Source organism: Triturus cristatus, chromosome 10 (assembly GCF_964204655.1).
Source record: "Triturus cristatus chromosome 10, aTriCri1.1, whole genome shotgun sequence".
Taxonomy (NCBI): domain Eukaryota; kingdom Metazoa; phylum Chordata; class Amphibia; order Caudata; family Salamandridae; genus Triturus; species Triturus cristatus.
In genome coordinates this window covers 926830546-926853650 of record NC_140593.1, presented here as the reverse complement: position 1 = coordinate 926853650, position 23105 = coordinate 926830546, and the positions used below count along the sequence as shown (strand labels likewise).

Below are 23105 nucleotides of genomic sequence, written 5' to 3'. Positions count from 1 at the left end.
TGGCATAGGTTTTTTTTTCTCATTCTGGAAGTAAAGACGTTATTTTCTCTAGCCGTAGCATGACTTTCTTAGCACAGATATTGATTACATTGTAAAAAATCTATTAATGTTTTTTCCAGACTGAGGGTTGGTTTTCACAGTCAAATCATGCTATAGGCACTCACTCATTCAACAATATCAATCCTAATTTGCTGTAGGCTCCGTGTCGTCTGGAGTGAAACGGTAACAGTGACCCAACATTTTTTCCATAATTTGTGTACAATAGCTATTCAATATGACGAAGCATTCACTCTTGTAAATATGGTTTCTCAGTGGATTGTGTTTGGTATAAGATTTCGTTTTTACAGTCCTGTGGCCATCGATGGCCAAACTTCAGACGTTAATGGCTCTGGATAGTTCTCAGCAAATAGTATTGAGGCATACATTGTAAAGCAAACTTCTTCAAACGCATAGTGAGTTTGTGATGTGCCCTCAGGGGTCTTTATTGATCCGCTGCGTGATAACCCTGTATGAGTTATCGCTAGTCATTAAAATACCTTTAAAACATGACAACATCCCGCTTTTCTCGAAACTCACTCCACCACTTTTAAGGCTGAGTCATTCAGGGTATCCTGGTAAGTGTTATGTTGTTAACTAACCTTCTGCTCCGGTTCTTTGGCAAATAGAAATATCTCCTCCTCTGGCGTGATGATGCGTAGACTGTGGCTGGAAAGCAAATTAAAACAGTTGTTAAAATATATATTCTTCGACAGCAGAGTATGTATATGATTTAGAATAATGATGGCACGTTAGAAATTGTTCACTGAACTCAAATTTAAATATGCATTCCTTGATATACTTTAGAAAATGCTAAGGAGTTTGCTTTGCAACTAATTCCATCAAAGTACACGTAGTAATCACTTGCTAAGGTGGTGAATTTACCAGTGACACAGCCAACCTTCGTAAATATGCAGATAATCTTGGATTTGTCGGTCTTTAGCGTTAGAATCTGTGGGATGGTGAGGCTTAGTCATGATACTGGACACTGCAGTAGTAATGGTTTATTAATCCCTCGTTATTAAGATGTCAGCCTAACCAGACCCAGAAAGCTCTGCAACTTTAACATCCCTCATCAGAGGTTGTAATGTGGAGTTGTCATTTTGTCTGTCACACGGTTCTTACAACTGCACGTTTGAATTTAGGCAGCGCCCTGGGTCAAGGTGCAGAGATTGTGTACTCTACTTGGTGTCAAACTGGTCTCATCAATATTCACAGGGGTTTATGATCAGGGCCGGACTGGCAGTAGCGGGCACCGGGCATTCCCCTGGTGGGCCGCCAGGGTTGGGGGCCGGTTTTGGGCCCCTGGGGGCCGATTTTGTTACAGGGCTGTTTTTGCAGCATAGCTGCAATATCAGCCGCTGTAATGAAATCGCCCAAAACCGGCCACGGCAAACAGCTCAGCCGCACCCCCAACCCTTGGGGGGGCCCGGCCGAGCACTTTGCCAGGGCCAGTTTTGGTTCCCAGTCCGGCCCTGTTTATGATGGTTGCCATTGTTGCAGACCGTTGAAATGGCTGTGGTAACAGTGAATATCTTTTGATCCAACTATGCTTCCCTCTGGGCAGGGACATGAAGGAGGAGCTAAAAGGATTGTCAGGAATGGAGCAGCAGTTTTCGAAATAGAAGTACTGTGATCCAACATGATGTTTGTTTGGAGAGCCCAAATCTTCATTGCATCACAAGACCTCTCTTGAGGATTGTTCAAGAATGTGGTAGACGGACTTCCCAACTTGTACCGAAAGGACAGATGAAAGAGTAGAGGAGTCGATCTACCCAGTCTGTACAGGTTTGGTCATGGAAAGAGACACGCATGTCCTTCGAGCCTTATTTCCATTTTCAGAGAGAGATTTCTGGGTGCAGGCAAATGTATTTTTCATTTATTAAAGTGATCAAGACAATAAGAAGAAATGTATCTACTTCGGCTTTGGTATGCACACACGCCATCAGAAATTCCTGACAACTTTTCACATGCTCCAATCATTTGGCCTTTGGCACTCATCTGGAAATGCTCAACCATGCCAAGTTTTGGAGGCAGCTCAGGCAGGCATTGGTTGCTTGTAGCTCCGGAAGCAAGAGCCTGTATCAATCAGCGCAAACACTCAATGCAAATCAGGAGCTAAATTTGTTACATCACAACTCTGTGGCCGTTCTCTGACTGTCCTTCAGCGATTGTTGGCTTGTTTTTGTGGTGTGGCTCACAAAGTACTGAAAAGCCGGTTTGAGAGGTGAAGCCAAAGGTTCCCCACCACAAAAGCATTAACAAATAGCTGTTGGCTGAGGGTTAATGGGTTTCTGTAATTGACTCTTCTGTGCCCTGCTCTTTCTGTTCAATTTAGAATTAATTGTTTATGGCTTTTAATCCTTACTGAGCCATTCCTTCTCCTTGTGAGCTGGGCAGAGAAGCATAAAAGAGTTCAAGAAAATGATGAAACATCCACTGCTGCGGGCCTGTTGTTGCGAGAGCTGCCTGCCTCTCATGGAATACTTCAGATGCGCCAAGCCATATTAACACACATTGGAGTTACATCAAAATAGTTTGCACAGAATGATGTACTCTTGGGTTGTAATGTAAATAAACTTCACCTGCACAGCCAAAAAAGTCAAATTGTAACAGATATTAGTGGTACTGTGACAGACAGAGGAGGCAGAGATGCGTCAATGGGTGCTGGTGTTTGGCGGGAAAAACCTGCGTTGTGGGGGACAGAAGGGGTGATTAGCAACAATAACAGTGATCGGTAGAGAGGTATCAGTAGAGTGAGTGTTCTTGGTTCCTACTCATTTTACTCTCTGTGCGGACCAGATTACAGGTTACATGTAACTTGGCAGCAATTTGGGGATTCTTCTACAAATTTCAGAATAAAGTGGGTGTAGCTGTACCGTGCTCACTGGAAACTCATTATTGCCATCCCGGATGTTATTTGATATGTTTGTACATCAGTAGCATCCTCTGCACTAGACAGAGCAATGTGCTATGTAATAAATGACTCCATTACTCACTGGTTCTAGGTCTGCTCCTTACCAATTAGTCATTTGTGAATTGGAATGAGGGAATTCTGATTTTTACTCCTGTTTGTTGGAGTCAGACATTACATGTATGACCACAAAATTCTTTGGGAATCATTTCCACTGTCTCTTGAAATCACATTGCATTGACCCTGTCTCTCTGAGTTGGCTTGAGATATTCCACAATTTCCCTAACACCAGTCTAAAAAATGTATTCTGTCTCTCTCGCCCCATAAATCTAAGATCAAGAATCAGAAATGTGTAATATTTCCAATGACACTTCTTATGAACTGTGGCAAACACGAGGCAAGCACCCGTATTCCATATGGTCCATCCAGTCCTTCATTTCTTTCCCATAGCCCATGGGTACATACTTGGTCCTTCAGGAAAAAGAAGACACACACATTTGTGCCTGACCAGCCAGATCTGCAATAATCTTTATTTCTGTTTATCAAATAGCACACAGAAGTGACCATCTTCAGTCAGTACTAGGGATAGCTGTACTCACTTGTCTGATGGAAACTTTTCCGGTGATGTGGAATCTACCCAAACCGTTTTCAGATCAAACATTTGGAGGTCATATCCCTAAAAATAAGAAAGTAATGCAAGCCTTTACCAAGCAATCTGAAACCAAACAATTTAGCTTCATAAATAACTTGTATAGCCTTTTGTAACTATGAGAGGATCTTTTCAACATAGAACTTACAAGCCCGGAGTAAATATATTCTTTTTCCTCTCTAAGTTGCCTCTGCCGAGTGAGACTCACCTGAAGAAGCACCAAGATATCGTCAAATAGAAGAAATCTTTCAGACCGTCCTGTGCTCGATGAGACTGGGACATTGTTGCTGTCTTCGATTAGCCGACGCTCTGGATTACACAAGGATAACTATTAAATAAAAATATAGATAAGCTGTAACTATGCAAACCCCTTAACCTTGACTATTACGATCTAGATCACATTTATAAAGCCACAGTTCATACAAGTATCCGTTTATATTTATTTTATTTTTTACCCTATGTTATTGTCACAGTAGTGTTAGTCATATTAATTTTATGTCATGGTAAGACATTATTATTCCGGTTTGTGACTGACCTTTACACTATAGCTGCCAGAATTCCAATTCAGTGGCTAGTCCATGTTCAGTTCACCATGTGGCTTGTTAATTTTCAAATGTTTTAAAGGCTAAATAAAAAACCTAAATAGAAGCAAACATAAGTATCTCCGACATGAATGACTGGATCGTTTGAGAGGCCCTGACTGTACTTAGCCATTGACCAGAGAACAATAAGAATTTCCCTAGGCACACGCTTGGAAACCCCAATAGACTGTGCAAATACTTCCCACACAAAAGGACCAAAATACAAAAGTATATGTAGGTGGCCAAATAGCGATTGGTAACGCTGAAATTAGCAGAATTCCAGCGTTACCGATCGCTATTTGGCTGCGAGCAATGTATGTGAGTTTAAACCTATTAGCAAAATAAGGAATCGCAAAATTGCGATTCCTTATTTTGCTCTTGCATTTAAGGAATCAGGAATTGCGATTCCTTAAATGCAATGTAAGTAGCACAAAAGTAAGTGCACTTTAGCCTTAAGGAATCGCTAATTACCACCAACTTCAAGTTGGTGGTAATTAGCGATTTCCTTTAAAAAAGCACTTTTTTGCTTTTTTTAAAGTGCCATGTGGCACAGATTCATGCCCTTAGGGCATGTATGTGCGCCACATGTGCACACATGTACATTTCAGGGGTGCAACAGGGTGTCCTTTTGACACCCTGGCACCCTTGAAATAGCGCCCGCTATTTGCCATTCTTTAATACCGAATCGCTAATAGTGAATATCTTCCCATTCATTCCTATGGGCCTCCTAGCCCATAGGAATAAATGGGTAGGTATTCCTTATTAGCTTATCTCAATTTGGGATTCGTTATTAAGGAATGTTAAGGAATCTCTAATATTTTAGCGATTCCTACCTACATTCAATTTTGCGAGTCCTTAATAGCGAATCAGTAAAATTCGCTATTAAGGACTCGGTATTACCTACATCGGGCCCAAAGTTTACAAATACATCAAATGTAATTTAATTTAAAGGTAGCCTCTATTGCACATCATTGCATGATGAATCATTATATATTTCTAATACATTCTGAATTCCAGAGTGGCCAGAGGTATACCTCTCATAGTTGTCAATGTGTTTTGGTGGATAATTTTATATGAACTACCTTCTTCAGAACAAACTTAAAGCATTTTACATATACATAAAAACTTTCCAGTTAACATTCAACCATTTGTAAACACATTAAATCACCTTCTAAAATTATTCGTTGGTCTTTTTAGAGTCAATTATCTTCATCAATGTGCCTTTACAATGGGACACATCTAATCTGCAGATATGTGGACGCCGGATATACGAACCAACTCAAAGAATAACTTGTATTACTGCGGAAGTTGATTCACCTACATATAATGTTTTAAAACCAACTGATCTCTCCAGATAAATGAAGCACACTGACCATACGTTTACTCCAAAAACATGGCATCAATTCAAGAATACTACTCGTCTATGCGCAGAGACCTTTAAATGTTCAAAAAGCTTGCAAGTAGCAAGCCAACTTTAAAAATGGCCTCTCTTTATATTAAAGCCAATATGTGGCACAGAGGTGCCTGTAAAGCAAGGAGTCTTCTGCACTCTGAGTGTCACATGGGGATGTTATCTGTAATGCAGGGCTCCAGTTCTTTAGGAGGTGTGTGCTCCTAGGTGGTAGTGAGGGCTTGTGGGATGATGTCCTCTACAGTGGGTTGGAGTGTGAAGTTGGTGTAGATCCTGAGTATTTTGTTGTGGAAAAAGTCAGAGAGGTCTTTATGAACGGAGGATGCTGTTAGTTTGGTGATTTCTATGACAATGTTGAAGAGTACTTTGCTGGAGTTGGAGCAGAATTCGAGTCAGAGCACAAGGGCCACCTTTCTGGCTTCTTTGATCAGTGAGTGGTACCTTCTGAGTGCAGCGTTTTAGGTGTCTAAAGAGGTATTGTCTCAGCTGGTTCCTCCTCTTCTTTCCAGTTGTTTGCAATTGTGATTGGAGTCTCTTATGCCTTCAATGTACCAGCATGCTTCGGTGTGAGTTCTTGTATGTCTGATCTTCTTCGTGGGGGCCAGTGTGTTTGCATATTCTGAGATGCAGTTGTTGAAGGTAGAAAGATTGTTCCGTTGGTCGCCTGTGAGGATAGACTAGTTGGATCTAAGGGTGTGGGTCTAGTCTGCCACTGTTATGTTGTTCCAGTTATGTCTGAGGTTGATGGTAGGTTTGGGTTTTCGGGGGCGGGTGGGGGGGGATGTTGATGTAGAAGAGTATCATGGCGTGGTCTGTTCATGTGATCGTGTAGAGGTGGCTGAAGGAGATCTTGTTACTGGCTGTGAAGACTGAGTTAAATGTGTGTATAGCTAAGTGAGTTGGGCCTTGTACAAGCTGCATGAGTCCGTTGTTGTCAAGGCTTTCTAGGAGGTCGGAATGGGTTGCTGTCTGTTGAGTCATCAGATGAATGTTGAGGTTGCTGAGCAGGAGGAAGTCATTGGATTAAATGCGATGGGAGGGATGAAGTTGTTGAGGAAGTTGCTGAAGGTGGTGCGAGGTCCTGGTGGTCAGTAAGTGAGGGAGCCTGAGATGGTTATGGAGTGGCTGAGATGCAGTTGGAGGTGCAGCTGTTGCATGTGGGTAGTAGGTTCGTCCATTGAGGTGGTGCAAGTGATGGAAACTGTTGCAGTAACTCTGTGTGCAGATGACAGTTGATGAATTGTGTTCATTATGTTCCACGCAAGTTTTTTCGTTTTGCAGAAAATGTTTTGAACAGGAGTAGGATAGATAGAATTTTTATTGTTTCAAGTTATTAAAAACCATCACAATATACAAAGGACAGTAAAAACGTAATACTTATCATGATCAATCAATAAAAAGAGCAAAAAAGCACAATGTGCAACTCTGGTAGGCACCAGCATCCCTAAAGTGCAAGATGCAATAATATTCACATGTAAAAAATATTTAACCAGGATGAAACCAACTCTAAAAAGGTTTGGACTGTCCCAAGAATCACTATAATTTCTACTGGATCTGTTACTGTTTTGTGGTGGGACAAGCCAGCCCTGCAAGTAACCTCTATGCAGTTGGTTCTGATCCCAGCGGTATATCTCCTAAAAATTAAAAGTATTGCATTTTGACTATGGTCCGGTGAACAATTTCAGTACATGCAACAACACCGTGTCCCCAGCCCCTTTGACCATGTTAAAAGCCACAGTAATGGGGTCTCAGTGAGAATGCTACATACATGCTCAAAGTTCCATAACATCTAATATACAAAAATGTTGCCTGTAAATGTCAGTCTTAATCACAGAATGGAACCGGTATTCAACCCGGTACAAAAACTTAGATGAATAGGAATAAGAACGGTACAAAAACTTAGATGAATAGGAATAAGAATGTGATGAAAGCTCAGAGCACCCCATAGAGATTGTCCAGCCGATGAAAATCTTAATAACACTAAAGATTAGGAGCTTGCTGGTACCAAAGTCAATGTTTCTTGAGCTTCTTTGAGGAATTTCACACAACAGGCCAAAAACTGCGGGCTCATATCACTCAGACATGCAAAGACAGCCGTGTTGCATTGCCTTATACCAAGATTACGAAACTGCGGTTTCAGCCAGAAACATCTCAGCTTCTTAAATATTGGGCAAACACATATTATGTGGGTGAGGGTTTCCTTCCTAAAATTACATAGACGGCACTGCTGCTCAGAAGACCCTGTTAATCTTTAAACTTTGTAGCTCTTTCTTGACTGACAGTTTAATTTGGGAAGCTAAGTATGCAGCTCTTCCTGGCTCTTGATACAATGAGTCACATAGACTAGCATGAACTTTCTAGGACATTTCTTCAATGTCTGTGACCCTCGATTGTTTCCTCACCATTTTTAACAGCAATTTTGCTGAAAGCTTTGTGAGTAAATTAGGGACTGGAATGTTGGTCATCTGCAGGGCTTCCATTCCATCCTACAAGTAGCGTTCCCATGGTACTGCTTTGTCATGAAAACCTCGGCATATCATTTCCTTGAGTGACCCTGGAGCCGCCATGCTGAACTTCCCATAATATTTAAAAAATTGAGCCTTCCATATTAATGATTGTTTAAAAAGACTGAATTCCAGCAGAAGCTATGAGGATGGAGCGGTATCAGGGAGATTAAATGGTAATCTGTAACACCTTAATTGGTCTTTATGCAGCCAGCCCGAGATATGGTCTTTGAAAATCAATGTGCCATACATGAGTGTAGGCAGATTACATTGCAGATATTCGTAAGGTCAGACCCATTGTGGAAGACAGTTTTTTAAAACTCATTGACATTGACAGAGCCGAAACTTTAAGGTGCTCTAAATGTGTAACATGCGAACCACAGTTATAAAAAAAATACCCAAATATTTTAAGATAGTAATTTGTACAATGAGAACATTGTTTATGGAAAAATTGAATTTGGCAGGACGTTCGTTTCTGAGTCTGTAGGCCATGATTTGTGTTTTGCTGTAATTAATTTCACGTTTCTTTTCTGCACAGTAACTAGCTTGGGCTGCGAATGATCGCTGCAGCCCCACCACAGTATGATCAAATAATAAAGTGTCGTCTGCTTACTGGAGGCATTGTATGTGAAGGCCTGCAAACTTCAGAGGTACTGCACGTGCAACTCCCAATGCTTTATTAATGTTGGCCAAATAAAGAATGGAGCAAGAATGCAGCCTTGTTTTACTCTAGTGGTGGTCTTGATTCTATAGGTGGTGACTCTGTTAGATGTAACTTTCACTCTTGCCCATGTAATGTAAATTGGCATTTATTAAGCGCAAGCTGTCACTCCGCAAGGAGCATCCTGGGGCTGAGGAATAGACGATAAGGGAGGGTCCTATGAGAAATACGCCTGTGATCCGCTTAGATTAGCGCAAGGCAGTAGACATCGGAGATGTTATATAGCCGTGTTTTCAGTGCCTTCCTCATATGGGATTCCGTTTCCTGTAGTCTTAAGTTGATTGGAAGTGCGTTCCAAGCTTTAGACCCCAGGATGGCAACAGTTTTACCTCCCTTTGTTTTCCGTCTAAAAATGGGCGGTCTCAGGAGGTTGGCTGTGGATGACCTAAGAATCCTGGTGGTGGTTAATAGGGAAAATCGTGCTGAGAGGTACTTAGGTCCTAATTTAAGCATGACTCTATAAGTAATTAAAAGAATTTAAAAAAGGATTCTTTTATGAATCGGAAGCCAATGCAAAGTTTTAAGCGCCGCTGATGCAGATGCTCTGCGTGGAAGCCTCAGAACAAGGCGCGCTGCAGCGTTTTAGACCACTTGCAGTTTTTTTATTGTGGTTTTATTTGCCCCAGCAAAGAGGCTATTGCAATAGTCCAAGCACGAAAGAATTAGGGCCACTGCTACCTATTTCTTTGCCGGAAGAAGGATCAATTCAAAAAATGTCCTTAATGATCTTATATGGCTAAATCAGGTCCCTGCTGTGGCTAACGCGTGCAGGAGAAAGGACAACGCTGAATCGAACTGTACCCCTAGATTTTTAGCTACTTTAACCATGTCTGGTGGGGGGGGGTAGTTCCCTCTGGCCACCACCTATTCGGAAGGAAGGTAACATTTCTCCCAATAGGCAGAATTTCTGTTTTATCGGTATTACATTTCAAATGGTTATCCCTCATCCACTGTATAACTTGTGATAAACAGCATTTAAAGTTTGCTTCGGCATCTGTGTCATCGTTGTCGAGAGATACGTTCATTTGAGTATCGTCTGCATAAGACGTTACTTCGATTCCGAAGGAGCTTATAAGAGTGATGAGCGGGGCCATATAAATATTGAACAACAGAGGGCTCAATGAGTAGCCTTGCGGGACTCCTGTTGTTATAATTTTCTCTGTCGAGAGGAAGGTGCCTAGGGTCACCGCTTGTCTACGGTTGGTTAGGAATGATTTGATCCAATCTTGAGCAGTACCTGAAATGCCGCCGCATTCAAGTCTCTTTAGGAGGATGTCATGCGAGATAGTATCGAAAGCAGCTGACAAATCGAGTAGGATCAGGACTGCTTTCCTGCCCTTATCTTCTAGAGTTTTTAGCGCCTCCGTGACTTCCAAAAGGGCTGATTCAGTTGAATGCTTTGGTCGGAAACCTGATTGCTGTGGATGGAGAATATTAGCTGATTTAATGAATCTTAAGAGTTCCTTATGCACAAATGTCTCTGTTATTTTACCCAACACAGGGAGCAGTGAAATGGGCCGGAGATTAGAGAGCACCGAAGGATCAATATTCTGTTTCTTTTTAAGAGGTTTTACCAGGGCAAGTTTCCACTCATCTGGTACAGTACCCGTACTTAGTAAGGAATTGACAATTTGATTTATGACAGGGTTGACTATATCAATAATTTTATGGAGAATCATGGGAGGACATGCATCTAAAGGAGATCCTGATTTGCAGGTCATGATGGCCTCATAAGTTGATTCTAGTGGTACCGGTTTGATGGTTGTAATACAGTGGGCACTGGGGCAGGGAGCTGAATCTGTGGAATCATTATTGCTGGGAGTGGTTGGAAAATTCTTTTGAATATTGAGAGTCTTTTCTTCAAAATAGTTTGATATGTCATTACACAAAGTTTGTGAAGGGGGTAGTTCTTTCTGCAACACTTTGGGGTTGGTGAAAGATTTTACGATCGTGAAGATTGCCTTTTGATCTAAATTAGCCTCCATTATTTTCTTTGAATAGTACTCTTTTTTTTGTTGCAATTTTAATATGATAATGATAAAGTTTCCTGCTCTTTTTGTAAGCTGTTCTATCTACACTATTGTATGACCTTCTCCATTTACGCTCTTGTTGCTTACAATTGGAATGCTTTGATGCTAAATCGATCGTGAACCAGGGAGCCTTATGAGTTTTTGGTTTCTTATTCATGTCGTGTTTGTCTAGTGGTGCTAGCTCATTACATATGATTGTAAGCCAGGAATGGAGACCGCGCGAATCCCTCCCTGGGTTTCCTGTCATAGGGGGTATGAGTGCCTGTGCATAAGTGATCAGCTTTGGATTATCAATTAATTGGGCCCATTTGCGTCTGGGTTGGGAGTCAGAGGATGGTAAATCCGAACAACCTTTCTGTGGTATCCCAATTGTGAGTGGTATCAGAGAATGGTCAAATCAGCAGGACAGGGGAATCTACTGTGAGTGCCGCAAAATTGGAACTGACCCCATCTAGAATATGGCCCGCCTGATGAGTTGGGAGCTTCACCAATTGTTTTAATGTAAGGAGCTCTATACTTTGAAGGAAATTATCCGCTCCTGGTGCCAGCCTAGATTCCAAATGAAGATTGAAGTCACCAAGCAACGTAAAATTAGCATAGCTAAGAAGTAGCTGACTTAGGGAGTCTCCAAGCGAGTCTGTGAAGGTGGAGCTTTGCCCTGGAGGCCGATAAATCAGGGCACCTGAGAAGGACATAGAGGCATTAAGGGAGATGCAAAAGCTTAAGCTTTCTGCACCCTTAATAGTATCAAGGTCAAAGCTAGCACAAAGCAATGAATCACGTAGAATAACGGCCAGGCCACCACCTCTGCCATCTAATCTATCCTTCCTATGAATTTTGTAATTCGGTGGGAGTGCTATTGCTACATCCGGATTACACCAATCTTTCAGCCATGATTCAGTGATAAATAGAAAATCAAGTTGCCGATCGAGGATTAAGTCCCTAACATCTTGACAATTTTTGCTAAGTGATCTTGCATTAATTAGGCTTCCTTGAATTGTGGCTTTGTGCGTTGTAATAGGTAAGCTCATCTTATTTATTAATATGGTAGGGCCCAAAAGAAAGTCCAGTCTGCACTTATAGCAGGAGCAGGCCCCCCATATGTTTTCAGGTGCAACTTGGCATTTACAATGTCCCTTATAATTAAGGAGTTTTAACACCTCAGAACTATATACCCACTCTGGTTGAGGTCGGGCAGTGTTCCCAGCCCTTGTCACGTCCTTGGCGCGGACGGGCGCAGACGGGCGCAGACGGGCTTGCCTTTGGCGTGCCAGAGGCGTACCCGCTGCGCACGTCCGCTGCGCGTCCGGCCCAGCATGAACTAAAATAGCCGGCCGGGCATGGGAGGGGCTAGGTTCCGGTCTCCCTACCGGAAGTTCCCCCAAGCCGAGGATCAGATCGGCCGAAATAGGGTGTGTCCGCTTCCCTCCAATCAAACGGCTAGAAGCCGGCGTTGGACCAGGGAAGCGGAGACGGCACACAAATTCAGTGCAAGTAAGTAAAGTAAAAACACCATACAGTTTTAAAACCTAAGTGCAATATCAATACATTTCACAGTAAAAGCCCAATGATTGATTTACAAAAAGTTGCAAACTTAAAACACGCTGGCTAATCGCGATTAAAAAGTGCTGGTTGTGAGCCCACAATTAAAATAAGCGAGAGTCAGTGTATGGGCTTCTGATGGCACTTAAAAGGCCTTCCATGATGACATCTTCTGGCACAATCTACCTATGTCCACTCTATCACATGCGGTTTTGAAGTCTATTGAGGAAACATATAACAGTGGGGACTTTTTGGTATTCACAATTTTAATCAGCGAGGAAAGAATCATCTGGTTGCCTTTGGTTCCGTGCTCGTGCCTAAAGCCTGATTCGGTGATTGGAATAAAGGCCTTAGTGCTGAATCACTCTTCTAGCTCCTTGTTTAAGATTTTAGCAAAGCATTAACCTTCCACGTCCAGTAAGGCAATAAGTCGGAAGTTGCCAGGGTTATCACATGCTCCCTTTTATGTATTGTGGTAAGCATAGGACCTCGTCAATTATCCGGCACTGAGTTTTCCATTCAACAATTTTTAAAAAGGGAATTAAGAAGGGCGGCTCATTCTTCAGTAGCATTTTAAAATATCCTTGTAGGGGTGCCGTTAGGACCGGGAGCTCCCGCAGCTCTAAAAATGGCAAAATATACTTAATTGAAGCTTTGGAGAATGTAGCATCAGCCCAAGATGAAATATTCTAGATTGTGACGTCCCCGCCCTCTCTCTCGGCATGGAAGAATGGGTTGGATTTTAGCATGGGGTTGGAGATCCTGATATTTAAGGCCAGGGGCTACCCGCAAAAACACCCCAAAATTTGGAAACGATGGGCAGACTACCAGGGCCTGGAATTATACGCATTATCCCCGGTGGATGCATCTGTATCTGCCCTGATCTGTGGTCACCAGGGTAGGAGACGGGAAATGTAATGGAGGGGCGATGTTGCTGAAGATGAGATATGTGGCGATAACTGAAGTGTAGCTGTGTGCAGGTGCAAATGGGGGAGGGGGTTCAGATGTTCATGTTATATTGTATTTTTGGATACCGATAATAAAAATGTGTACATTGACTGTCAAAGACAACGACTTGTAATGCTTGATGTTGCAGGTGTTTCCTGGTGTAAGGAGAGCTGCACTGTTTATGACTCTTGACATAATAAAATATGTTTAAAAAAAAGAAATACTCTGGATTGGACTGACACAATCTTCTAATTATTCTAGTGGAGCCTTCTGATCACCTTCCATTTTTCCGGATTGTACAAATTAACAATATATTGCAGCCCCTGATGGGCTGTGACCATCAGAAACTCTTTTCAGGTATTTTGAGTAGATTTATTTCTTGACAAGGTTCCAAAACTTGGCTGGATCTTTTATTTTTAGGGCCTCATGTTGTTCTACTCAAGCCTGCTCCGCATTAGCATTGGCAGTTTCCCAGGCTTCTAACCTATAAGCCTTCCTTACCTTCCCAATCTCAGCGAATTCTCTGGTAGTGACAGTGCCTCTGTGCACCGACCTCCCAAGTTTCTTTACTGGGGAGTAAAGTTCTTGAAAGTTGCTTACCCAGGTAAAATGCTGGGTAGAAATCTGATGTAGTTAATCAGCGGGGAGGAGGAGCTAGTTGTATGAGTACAGCTGGATGGTCGATCATTAGTTCCGTTTAGAGTTCATAAATCGGAAGCTAATCTTCTGGCCGGCTTTGTCTCTCTTTGTTCGACAGGGCACAATCTCCAGGATACTGCATAGGTTATCCTCTTCCTGCTGCTATGTGAATATTTGGGGCGTCTGAAGCAAAAACATATTGAAGTCACCTGCCAAACCCCACATTTTCTTGGTGTACTGCTGGCGTAGGGCCTTAATTATTTTAACCCCTTCAGTGCCCGCCCCTTTCCCCGCCCTGTGCCGGCCGTTGAATTAGCGGGCGGGGTTTGTGACGAGCTGGACTCGTCATGGGCACAGCGCCACCGCGGCCCATGACGAGTCCAGCTCGTCACGGGCATTGAAGAGGTTAAGATGTCAAACGTGATTGTTTTCTTTTTTGGCTGCTTTGGATTTATATAAATGTTTCCTTTAATAAGTGGAGGAGTCATTTTCCGATCACCTGATGAGCCTCAAAAAATACAGGCCCTGGCATGTCACATCTATCTCCAAAGATTTATGGACCAAGACGGAGATGCCTCCAGAGGCGTGTCCCCCTATAATAGAGGGAATGGCCAGTGCGCAATATTCCTTATGGTCTGGCCAAATCATGTGTGATGATTGTCATGTTTCTTATTTTAACTTGTTGTTATTTCAATACTGCACAGACATCACAAGACATGTCAACCCTTCAGTTCAAAGTGTGTCAGAGAGGGTTAATGAAGAAACCACCAATTAACACTTACCCCGAAGTAGCTGTACATGGTATCACAGCGGTATGCATGTGTGCCCAAATACTCCGCTTGGCAGCTTCATTGCTGGGAGCATGATATCTGTGTGGCATACAGATCAGTCCCCACAAAGTAAAGAATATGTGCAGAATTAGCTAATTATACTTGTAGTAAATGAACTGTGGCAGCGATTGGTGGCAGGCTTATTCCCCAGAAAGAAAACAGGATACCCAAAGGAAGATTTTGATTTTCAAATGGCAGGCAGAGTATTAAGAATTTACAGGGGCAACCGCCCATCAGCTCTCTGGAGAGGGTCACCACAGTGTGTCGGAGTGGGGGGACCTTCAAGAGTCATCACCGGGGCAGCAGTCCAAGACAGTACAGTTTGCGGAGATAATGGTACATGTCGTCTGCTATGTCGGGGTCCCCATTAGTGGCATGTATTGAAGATGGCACTGTTGCGTTCTGCAGAACCTACAATTGTTATGTTTCTTGCAGGCAAATTATGTCTTTGCAGCTTTATTTTTTCCAGTGTAGAGCTGTCATTTAGGAGGGATTTTAGACCTTGTATATTCCATGAGCACATGTGTAATAGTCAAGTCAAGACAAAATAAGCTTTATTCGAATTCACACAATGAATCATAAAATCTACAAGATTGTCACGAGGCGAGCCGGGACACCGGATTGCATGGGGCGGACTGGTGGGAGGTGCCGGAGGTCACGGACAGTGTTGTTTATGATTTACAGGAAGACGAGTGGAGAGTGACAGCCGAGGAAGAAACCGCATCAGAGGTCTTCCCCTTTAACTGGGATCAGCTACCCGGTGCGCACGCCCACAACTGTGACGTAGTCGTCGAACATCCAATAAGATCGGAGCTTGACGGACCCGTGGTGTGTGGCTACACCGGAGCGGAAGCAGGAGAGCGAAGGAGTACGGAGTCGAGAGAGTCTACCACAACGGAGAGGTCGGAGACGAGAGAGTCTACAGCGACGGGGATGTCGGAGAGACGAGAGCCTACGTCGAAGGAGAAGTCGGAGCAGGGAGGACTCCGCACCCACGTTTCGCCGAGCCGCGCCCACGGAGGAGCGTGGCTGACCCAGGTGCGTGAACGTTTTACGGGCTGGGTCGGGAGGAGGGAGAAGGCTGAAAAAGAACCTAAAGGCCTCTCGCCGCCGCACCTGTAAATATTTAAGCACTTGGTCCTTTCTACCCCCCCCCTCACTGGCACTACCTTTCCTGAGCACCCCGGTCGTACTGAGCGTAGGAGACTGACACACGAGCACCGGAGTGTACCCTTCACGTCCTGGGCCCCGTTTTGTCCTTTACCTTAACCACCCTACTGACCAGAGTCTTTGTTGGTTTTGTCTCCCCTCTATCGGTGAGGTCGACATCGGGAGTCCTCTGACGCCACCACCGGGACCCGTCCCTTGGCCACGCCACGCCTAGAAGACCTGGAAAGCCGACCCCTTGGGGAAAGAGACGCCAGAAACTGGATAAAGAGCACAAAATCAAACTTCCACAAATAAAACCTTCTCTAACTAGACGCCGTGTCCTGAGTCGTCTGTCCGAACCGTCCACAGTGGTGGAGAATGCGGGCACTGACCCGACCATCTGTACGGTGAAGATGGACGCCTTGATTCAACATATGATCAAAGGACAGGAGAAGTTAGAATGGGCGGTGGAACGACAAATGACCTCCGCCAATGCGGATCGTGAAGTGTTCAAAAACACGATATCAGCCCAGATTGAAGGACTACAAAAAGCGATAACCGAACCTCAGGCAGGTGTTGTACGGGAACCCAGGGGTCCTAGCCACTCTACCCCTTCCGGGCTGTCCCTACAGAAATACATTCCCGGCGAGGACCCTGATGCCTTCCTCACTAATTTCGAGAGGGTGGCCCGGGCATGTAGTTGGCCCCTGGAAAAATGGCCTTTCTTCCTGGCTCCGCTCCTGATAGGTGAAGCCCAGGCGGCTTATCAGGTGGCTAACGCAAATGGGGATACACCTTATGGGACCATTAAGGGTGTCATATTGGACCATCTGGGACTGGATGCAGAGGCCTATAGGGTGCGATTCCGGAAGGAGAAAGGGGCTCCCGGGGAAAATCCCAAAACTCTCTTCCTCCGGCTCAAAATGGCGGCCGATAAGTGGTTGACACCTAGTGTTAGTTCTAAGGAGGAGATCATGGAAAAGATCTACCTGGAACAATATCTCGAGGCTCTACCCTATCACACCCAAAGGTGGCTGAAGCAACATAGCCACCTGACCATACAACAGGCAGTAGAAATGGCTACCACCTTTTCCAGAGCGCAACCAAAGGGTTTCGGAACGGAAGGGGAAAAGACTCGTAGTAGTCCCTACCGCATGGAACGGAGACCGAAACCCCTGGAGCCGCCGAAGAACCGACAGCTACGGCTCGAAATGCCCGGGTTGAAGGGTCCACAATGCTTCGAGTGTGGGGAGTGGGGTCACATAGCCCGGGTGTGCCAAAAAAAGAGACCAACGGAAGAACCGATGGAGGTGGGGTACATACCCAAGTCCATTCTCTATACGGCGGAGTTGGGGACGGCATTCCACGTGAGTGTGCAGGTAAACGGTAACCCCCTAAAGGCCCTCCTAGATTCCGGCTGTAAACAATCAGTAATCCAAGGAACATGGGTTTCTCCTAAACAACTAGTCCCCGAGGCAACAGTGCACATTAGGTGTGTGCATGGCGATGTAAAGCCTTACCCAGTTGCTGTTATCCCCCTCGTACATCCAGGGAAGGGGTGGAAGTCACACATAAGGGTGGGGGTTATGGACAATCTTCCCGAAGACCTCATTATAGGCACCGACAACCCCGATTTTCTGGAGATGTTCCGACGGGTCCTCCATACCCCAGGGCAGGGCAGACTAAAAAGCGAAGGGCAGACCCCACCATCATCAGCCTTATTAACCCCCGAACCATGGCTTACGGACCGTAGTTTTAAGTTCGCCCAAGCAAACGACGCTACTCTGTACAATGCATGGGAACAGGCCCACAGCTCAGTAGAGATAGATCCCCCGGGGTCCCCCAGATTCATCATTAAGTCAGGACTCTTATACAGACAGGCATCTCCATCAGACTCCCACCAGCTACTAGTGCCTATTCCCTTTAGGGAACAGATAATGTTCTTTTCCCATGCCCATCTTCTGGCCGGACACACCGGGACAGAAAAGACAACCCAAACCATACTTCGTCATTTTTACTGGCCAGGGATATACCAGGACGTCAAAAACCATTGTCAGGCGTGTGAGATTTGCCAGAGAAGGAACACCCGTAGGCCGCCGGGTGTCCCCTTACAGCCCCTACCCATAATAGGGACTCCATTTGAGAGGGTTGGGATGGATCTCATCGGCCCTTTACCACGGACAAAAAAAGGCCACCTATACGTGTTAGTGATAGTGGATTACGCCACTCGCTTCCCCGAGGCTTTTCCCTTAAGGACCCCCAACACTCGGAACATCGCAGACTGTTTCTTGGAGCTGTTTTCCAGAGTGGGGTTCCCAAAAGAAATATTGACGGATCAGGGAACCCCTTTCATCTCTCGACTCATGAACGAGGTATGTCGTATACTAGATCTACGCCACATCCGTACGTCTGTTTACCACCCCCAGACGGACGGACTTGTCGAGCGGTATAACGGCACTCTGAAAAACACGCTCAAGAAAATGCTAGAGGTGGAAGGACCAGAATGGGACAGGCTATTACCTTTGGCCTTATACGTCATCAGAAGCCAGGTACAGAGTAGCCTCGGATGCTCTGCCTTCGAGCTGTTGTACGGACGCAGACCTCGCAGTCTCCTAGAGATGACCAAGGAGGCCTGGGAAAAGGAGGAGATGCTGGATACAAGAGAGATGTTAGAGTATACCCAGACCTTAAAAACGAAACTCGGGAAACTCAGAGATTTGGCGTATTCAAACCTGGCCAAAAGTCAAGAAAAACAAGTCACCTATTACAACCGAGGGAAGAAGTGGCGGTCCTTGACAGTGAACGATTGGGCCCTGGTCTTATTTCCCAACAGCATGAACAAATTGAAGAATGAATGGAAAGGTCCATTCCGCGTCGTTGAAGCCATTGGGAAAACAACCTACAAGCTGCAGCTGTCACCCAGTCGGACTCAGGTGTATCACATGAACATGTTGAAGAAGTGGATAGGACCTCCTCCGAAGACAGCCTCTCTATCCCTTCCCACCCAGGGAAAGGAAGGGGATACTTTACAACAGCTCCCCATCAGTGACGAATTAAACCTAAAGGAGAAGACGGAGCTCATGAAGGTCCTACAAACACACGCTCCCATTTTTTCGGACCTACCGGGTCGCACCCATCTCGCTGAACATAAAATAGAGACCACCCCGGGAAAGATCATCAAACTACGTCCTTATAGGATCCCCGCGGCAAGAAGACAAGCGGTACAACAGGAAGTTCAGGAGATGCTACGATTGGGTGTGGTACGACCCTCCAGGAGTGAATGGTCCTCACCCATAGTGATGGTACCTAAACCCGATGGCAGCATAAGATTCTGCATGGACTTCAGGGCACTGAACAATATCTCCTCATTCGACGCCTATTCCATTCCGCGCATCGATGAGCTGATCGAGAAACTCGGAAATGCCAGGTACATTTCGACCATCGACCTAACGAAAGGGTACTGGCAAGTACCCTTAAGAGAGGAGGATCGGAAAAAAACGGCGTTCTCGACACCCGATGGCTTATTTGAGTTTACGGTGCTACCCTTCGGGTTGCATGGCGCCCCGGCCACCTTTCAGAGGCTCATGAATACCGTCCTGCAAGATTACCAGTCCTTTTCGTCAGCCTACCTGGACGACATTGTGATATTCAGCCCGGACTGGAACACCCATCTTAAACATCTACACACCATCTTTGTGGCACTACGAAACGCCGGTCTACATATCAATGCCAGAAAGTCCCGGATGGCGTTCCACAAAGTGAAGTATTTAGGGTACGTCTTAGGTCATGGCCTTATAGCCCCACAAAGCGAGAAGGTTAAAGCCATCACGAACACCCCCTTCCCTTCCACAAAAAAGGAGATGAGAGCCTTTCTGGGGTTGATAGGGTATTATCGGCGCTTTATACCCAACTTTGCCGAAGTCGCTAGCCCTCTCACAGATACCCTGCAGAAACATGTACACCCCCAGGTCTTCCACCGACCCTCTACCCAGATGGTACAAGCCTTCGACTCACTGAAACGGACCATCACCTCGAGTCCCGTGTTAGCATCCCCTGACTTCTCTCGCCCCTTTATTTTGCACACCGATGCGTCGGATCACGGGGTGGGAGCAGTGTTGTCTCAGGAAACGGAGGAGGGGGTGGAGCACCCAGTGGTTTTTATCAGCCGAAAACTATTCCCTAGGGAGGCTCGGTACCCCACAATTGAACGCGAATGTCTGGCGATCAAGTGGGCTACCGACAAGTTGCGTTACTACTTGGAGGGCCGTCCCTTCCTCCTTTATTCTGACCACGCACCCCTCCAGTGGATGAGCCGGAACCTCTCCAACAATCCCAGGGTTCTCCGTTGGTTTCTATCCCTCCAGCCCTTTACCTTCACTTTGAGACATCGAAAGGGGAAGGAAAACGCTAGTGCAGACTACTTGTCCCGGACCTTCCCTCTCCCCGATCGGGAGAATCCGGTGGTGGAGGAGTGTCACGAGGCGAGCCGGGACACCGGATTGCATGGGGCGGACTGGTGGGAGGTGCCGGAGGTCACGGACAGTGTTGTTTATGATTTACAGGAAGACGAGTGGAGAGTGACAGCCGAGGAAGAAACCGCATCAGAGGTCTTCCCCTTTAACTGGGATCAGCTACCCGGTGCGCACGCCCACAACTGTGACGTAGTCGTCGAACATCCAATAAGATCGGAGCTTGACGGACCCGTGGTGTGTGGCTACACCGGAGCGGAAGCAGGAGAGCGAAGGAGTACGGAGTCGAGAGAGTCTACCACAACGGAGAGGTCGGAGACGAGAGAGTCTACAGCGACGGGGACGTCGGAGAGACGAGAGCCTACGTCGAAGGAGAAGTCGGAGCAGGGAGGACTCCGCACCCACGTTTCGCAGAGCCGCGCCCACGGAGGAGCGTGGCTGACCCAGGTGCGTGAACGTTTTACGGGCTGGGTCGGGAGGAGGGAGAAGGCTGAAAAAGAACCTAAAGGCCTCTCGCCGCCGCACCTGTAAATATTTAAGCACTTGGTCCTTTCTACCCCCCCCCCTCACTGGCACTACCTTTCCTGAGCACCCCGGTCGTACTGAGCGTAGGAGACTGACACACGAGCACCGGAGTGTACCCTTCACGTCCTGGGCCCCGTTTTGTCCTTTACCTTAACCACCCTACTGACCAGAGTCTTTGTTGGTTTTGTCTCCCCTCTATCGGTGAGGTCGACATCGGGAGTCCTCTGACGCCACCACCGGGACCCGTCCCTTGGCCACGCCACGCCTAGAAGACCTGGAAAGCCGACCCCTTGGGGAAAGAGACGCCAGAAACTGGATAAAGAGCACAAAATCAAACTTCCACAAATAAAACCTTCTCTAACTAGACGCCGTGTCCTGAGTCGTCTGTCCGAACCGTCCACAAAGATATAACAGTATCAAGATTAAAAATCGGTTAAAAAAGAAAAAAACTCAGATCTAAAAATGAACATGGATAAAAACATACATCCCCTGCATAATCAATACCGTTTCTACAGCTGATTCCTACAATTTATAACAGCCAATAAAAACCTAGACAATACAGCACATATATATAAGTTCGGGAACAATTGCAAATTTATAAAAGAAGGTCAACGTTGTGCAAAACCTAGTTGTAATAACAAAGGTTCAATAAGGTGTTTCCTGAGGCCAGAATATTATTTTCAAAAAAGGACAATGTGCATGGTACTCTGTGTGGAGATATCGTCACATGGGCATTTCATAAGATCAGGCGACCAGTTATTAATAGTGGGGAAGCTGGTTAGAAGATGGAAAATATCCAGCTGAAACCGGGTCAGCATAGACAGATTGTACACGTTAACTAAAAAGAATTGCATATTGAGGTTGGTCAGAATCATCTAGTTCCTCAAAACAGAGGATTTCATAATCTCTGTGAAAAGCTTTAATTCCTCAAGCAGTGATAGGTATTTCAATTTAAGGGCTTTTCTTTGGATGGTAATCAAGAGCTCAAGATGGTCAAAAAACTCAGGGTGACCGATGTCTTCCAGAAAATTATGCACAAATTGGAGGTAGGGGATTTCAAGTGCAGACGTAGTTCTAAGACAATATTCAATGATAGAGCAATTAAGCGTAGTGTGATCCGAGGACCAGATTGTATGCCAGAGTAAGACTGGTTGGATCTTAATCACATCTGCTAAGTAAGGAACTCCTAGTTCAGAGTGGCAGACAAAGGTTGAGTTGGTTTTTGGGAGAGCAAGGAGATTCCTTGGGATTTATATTTTCTGCTAGTTGTGCCCCGTATGTGGCAGTAGCTCTGCATTTGGCCTTATAGATAGTTAATTCCCTCGGATGTTTAATGCCTAATTTTCTATCACAATTCAGCAATGCCATAATGGTTTTGACAAATTGGAGCCTCCTTGATTTATTTAATTGCACACATCCAGTTCCCAGCTTGATTGAATGAAATATCCAAATACGAGAATGTAGATGTAAACAAAATTTTAGAGCCCTCGATAACAATATTGTGACAACGTGTGGCCCTTTTCCCACCTTTCATTGCAAAACCTTTACTGAAGTTAATTTTTAAGCCGTAGTTCAGCATGAACTGAGCAAATTCATCAACTAAAAGCGGGAGGACCTTCAACAGTCATTACTGGGTCAGCAGTCCAAGACAGAACAGTTTGCGGAGATAATGGTACATGTCAGCTGCTATGTCGGGGGCCCTTATTAATGGCATGTATTGGAAGCTGGCACATTCTGCAGAACCTACAATTGCCATGTTTCTTGCAGGCAAATTATGTCTTTGCAGTTTATTTTTTCCTGTGTAGAGCTGTCATTTAGGAGGGATTTTAGAACTTGTATATTCCATAAGCTCATCTGTAATAAGTCATTCGGTGTTTGTTTCTTAGATACGTGGTCTCATATTCCATGGAGTGTCTCATGCAAAAGTTGAACATCAACAGCAGTTCCTCATCAGCCGGCAGACACTTTGGTTCGCTGCTCGGTCCATTGACATTGTAATGCGCTCTATTGCTGATCGCGAGAAGGCCGACCTCTTCGAAGCACAAAGTACAGAGTCAGGGTGCTGCAGGGGCATATTTTTTGCTAGGAGCCAGGGATTTTTGGGTTTTGCTGGCTTGCATGTATTTATTCCCCACTCTGCCAAATTCTTTTGATGAG

General features: G+C 45.1%; 1 protein-coding gene across 7 annotated transcripts in view; it reads right to left on the bottom strand.

Moving 5' to 3' along the window:
* Positions 1–23105, bottom strand: part of ALS2CL (ALS2 C-terminal like) — a 573008-nt gene that overhangs the window by 179390 nt on the left and 370513 nt on the right. For all 7 annotated transcript variants that reach the window (XM_085628757.1, XM_085628756.1, XM_085628751.1 and 4 more), the window contains 3 exons: positions 3808–3927; positions 3550–3626; positions 639–705 (listed from right to left, as the gene is read on the bottom strand). In XM_085628757.1, coding sequence (XP_085484883.1) covers positions 639–705; positions 3550–3626; positions 3808–3927 — 264 coding nt within the window. The remainder of the gene's footprint in view (positions 1–638; positions 706–3549; positions 3627–3807; positions 3928–23105) is intronic.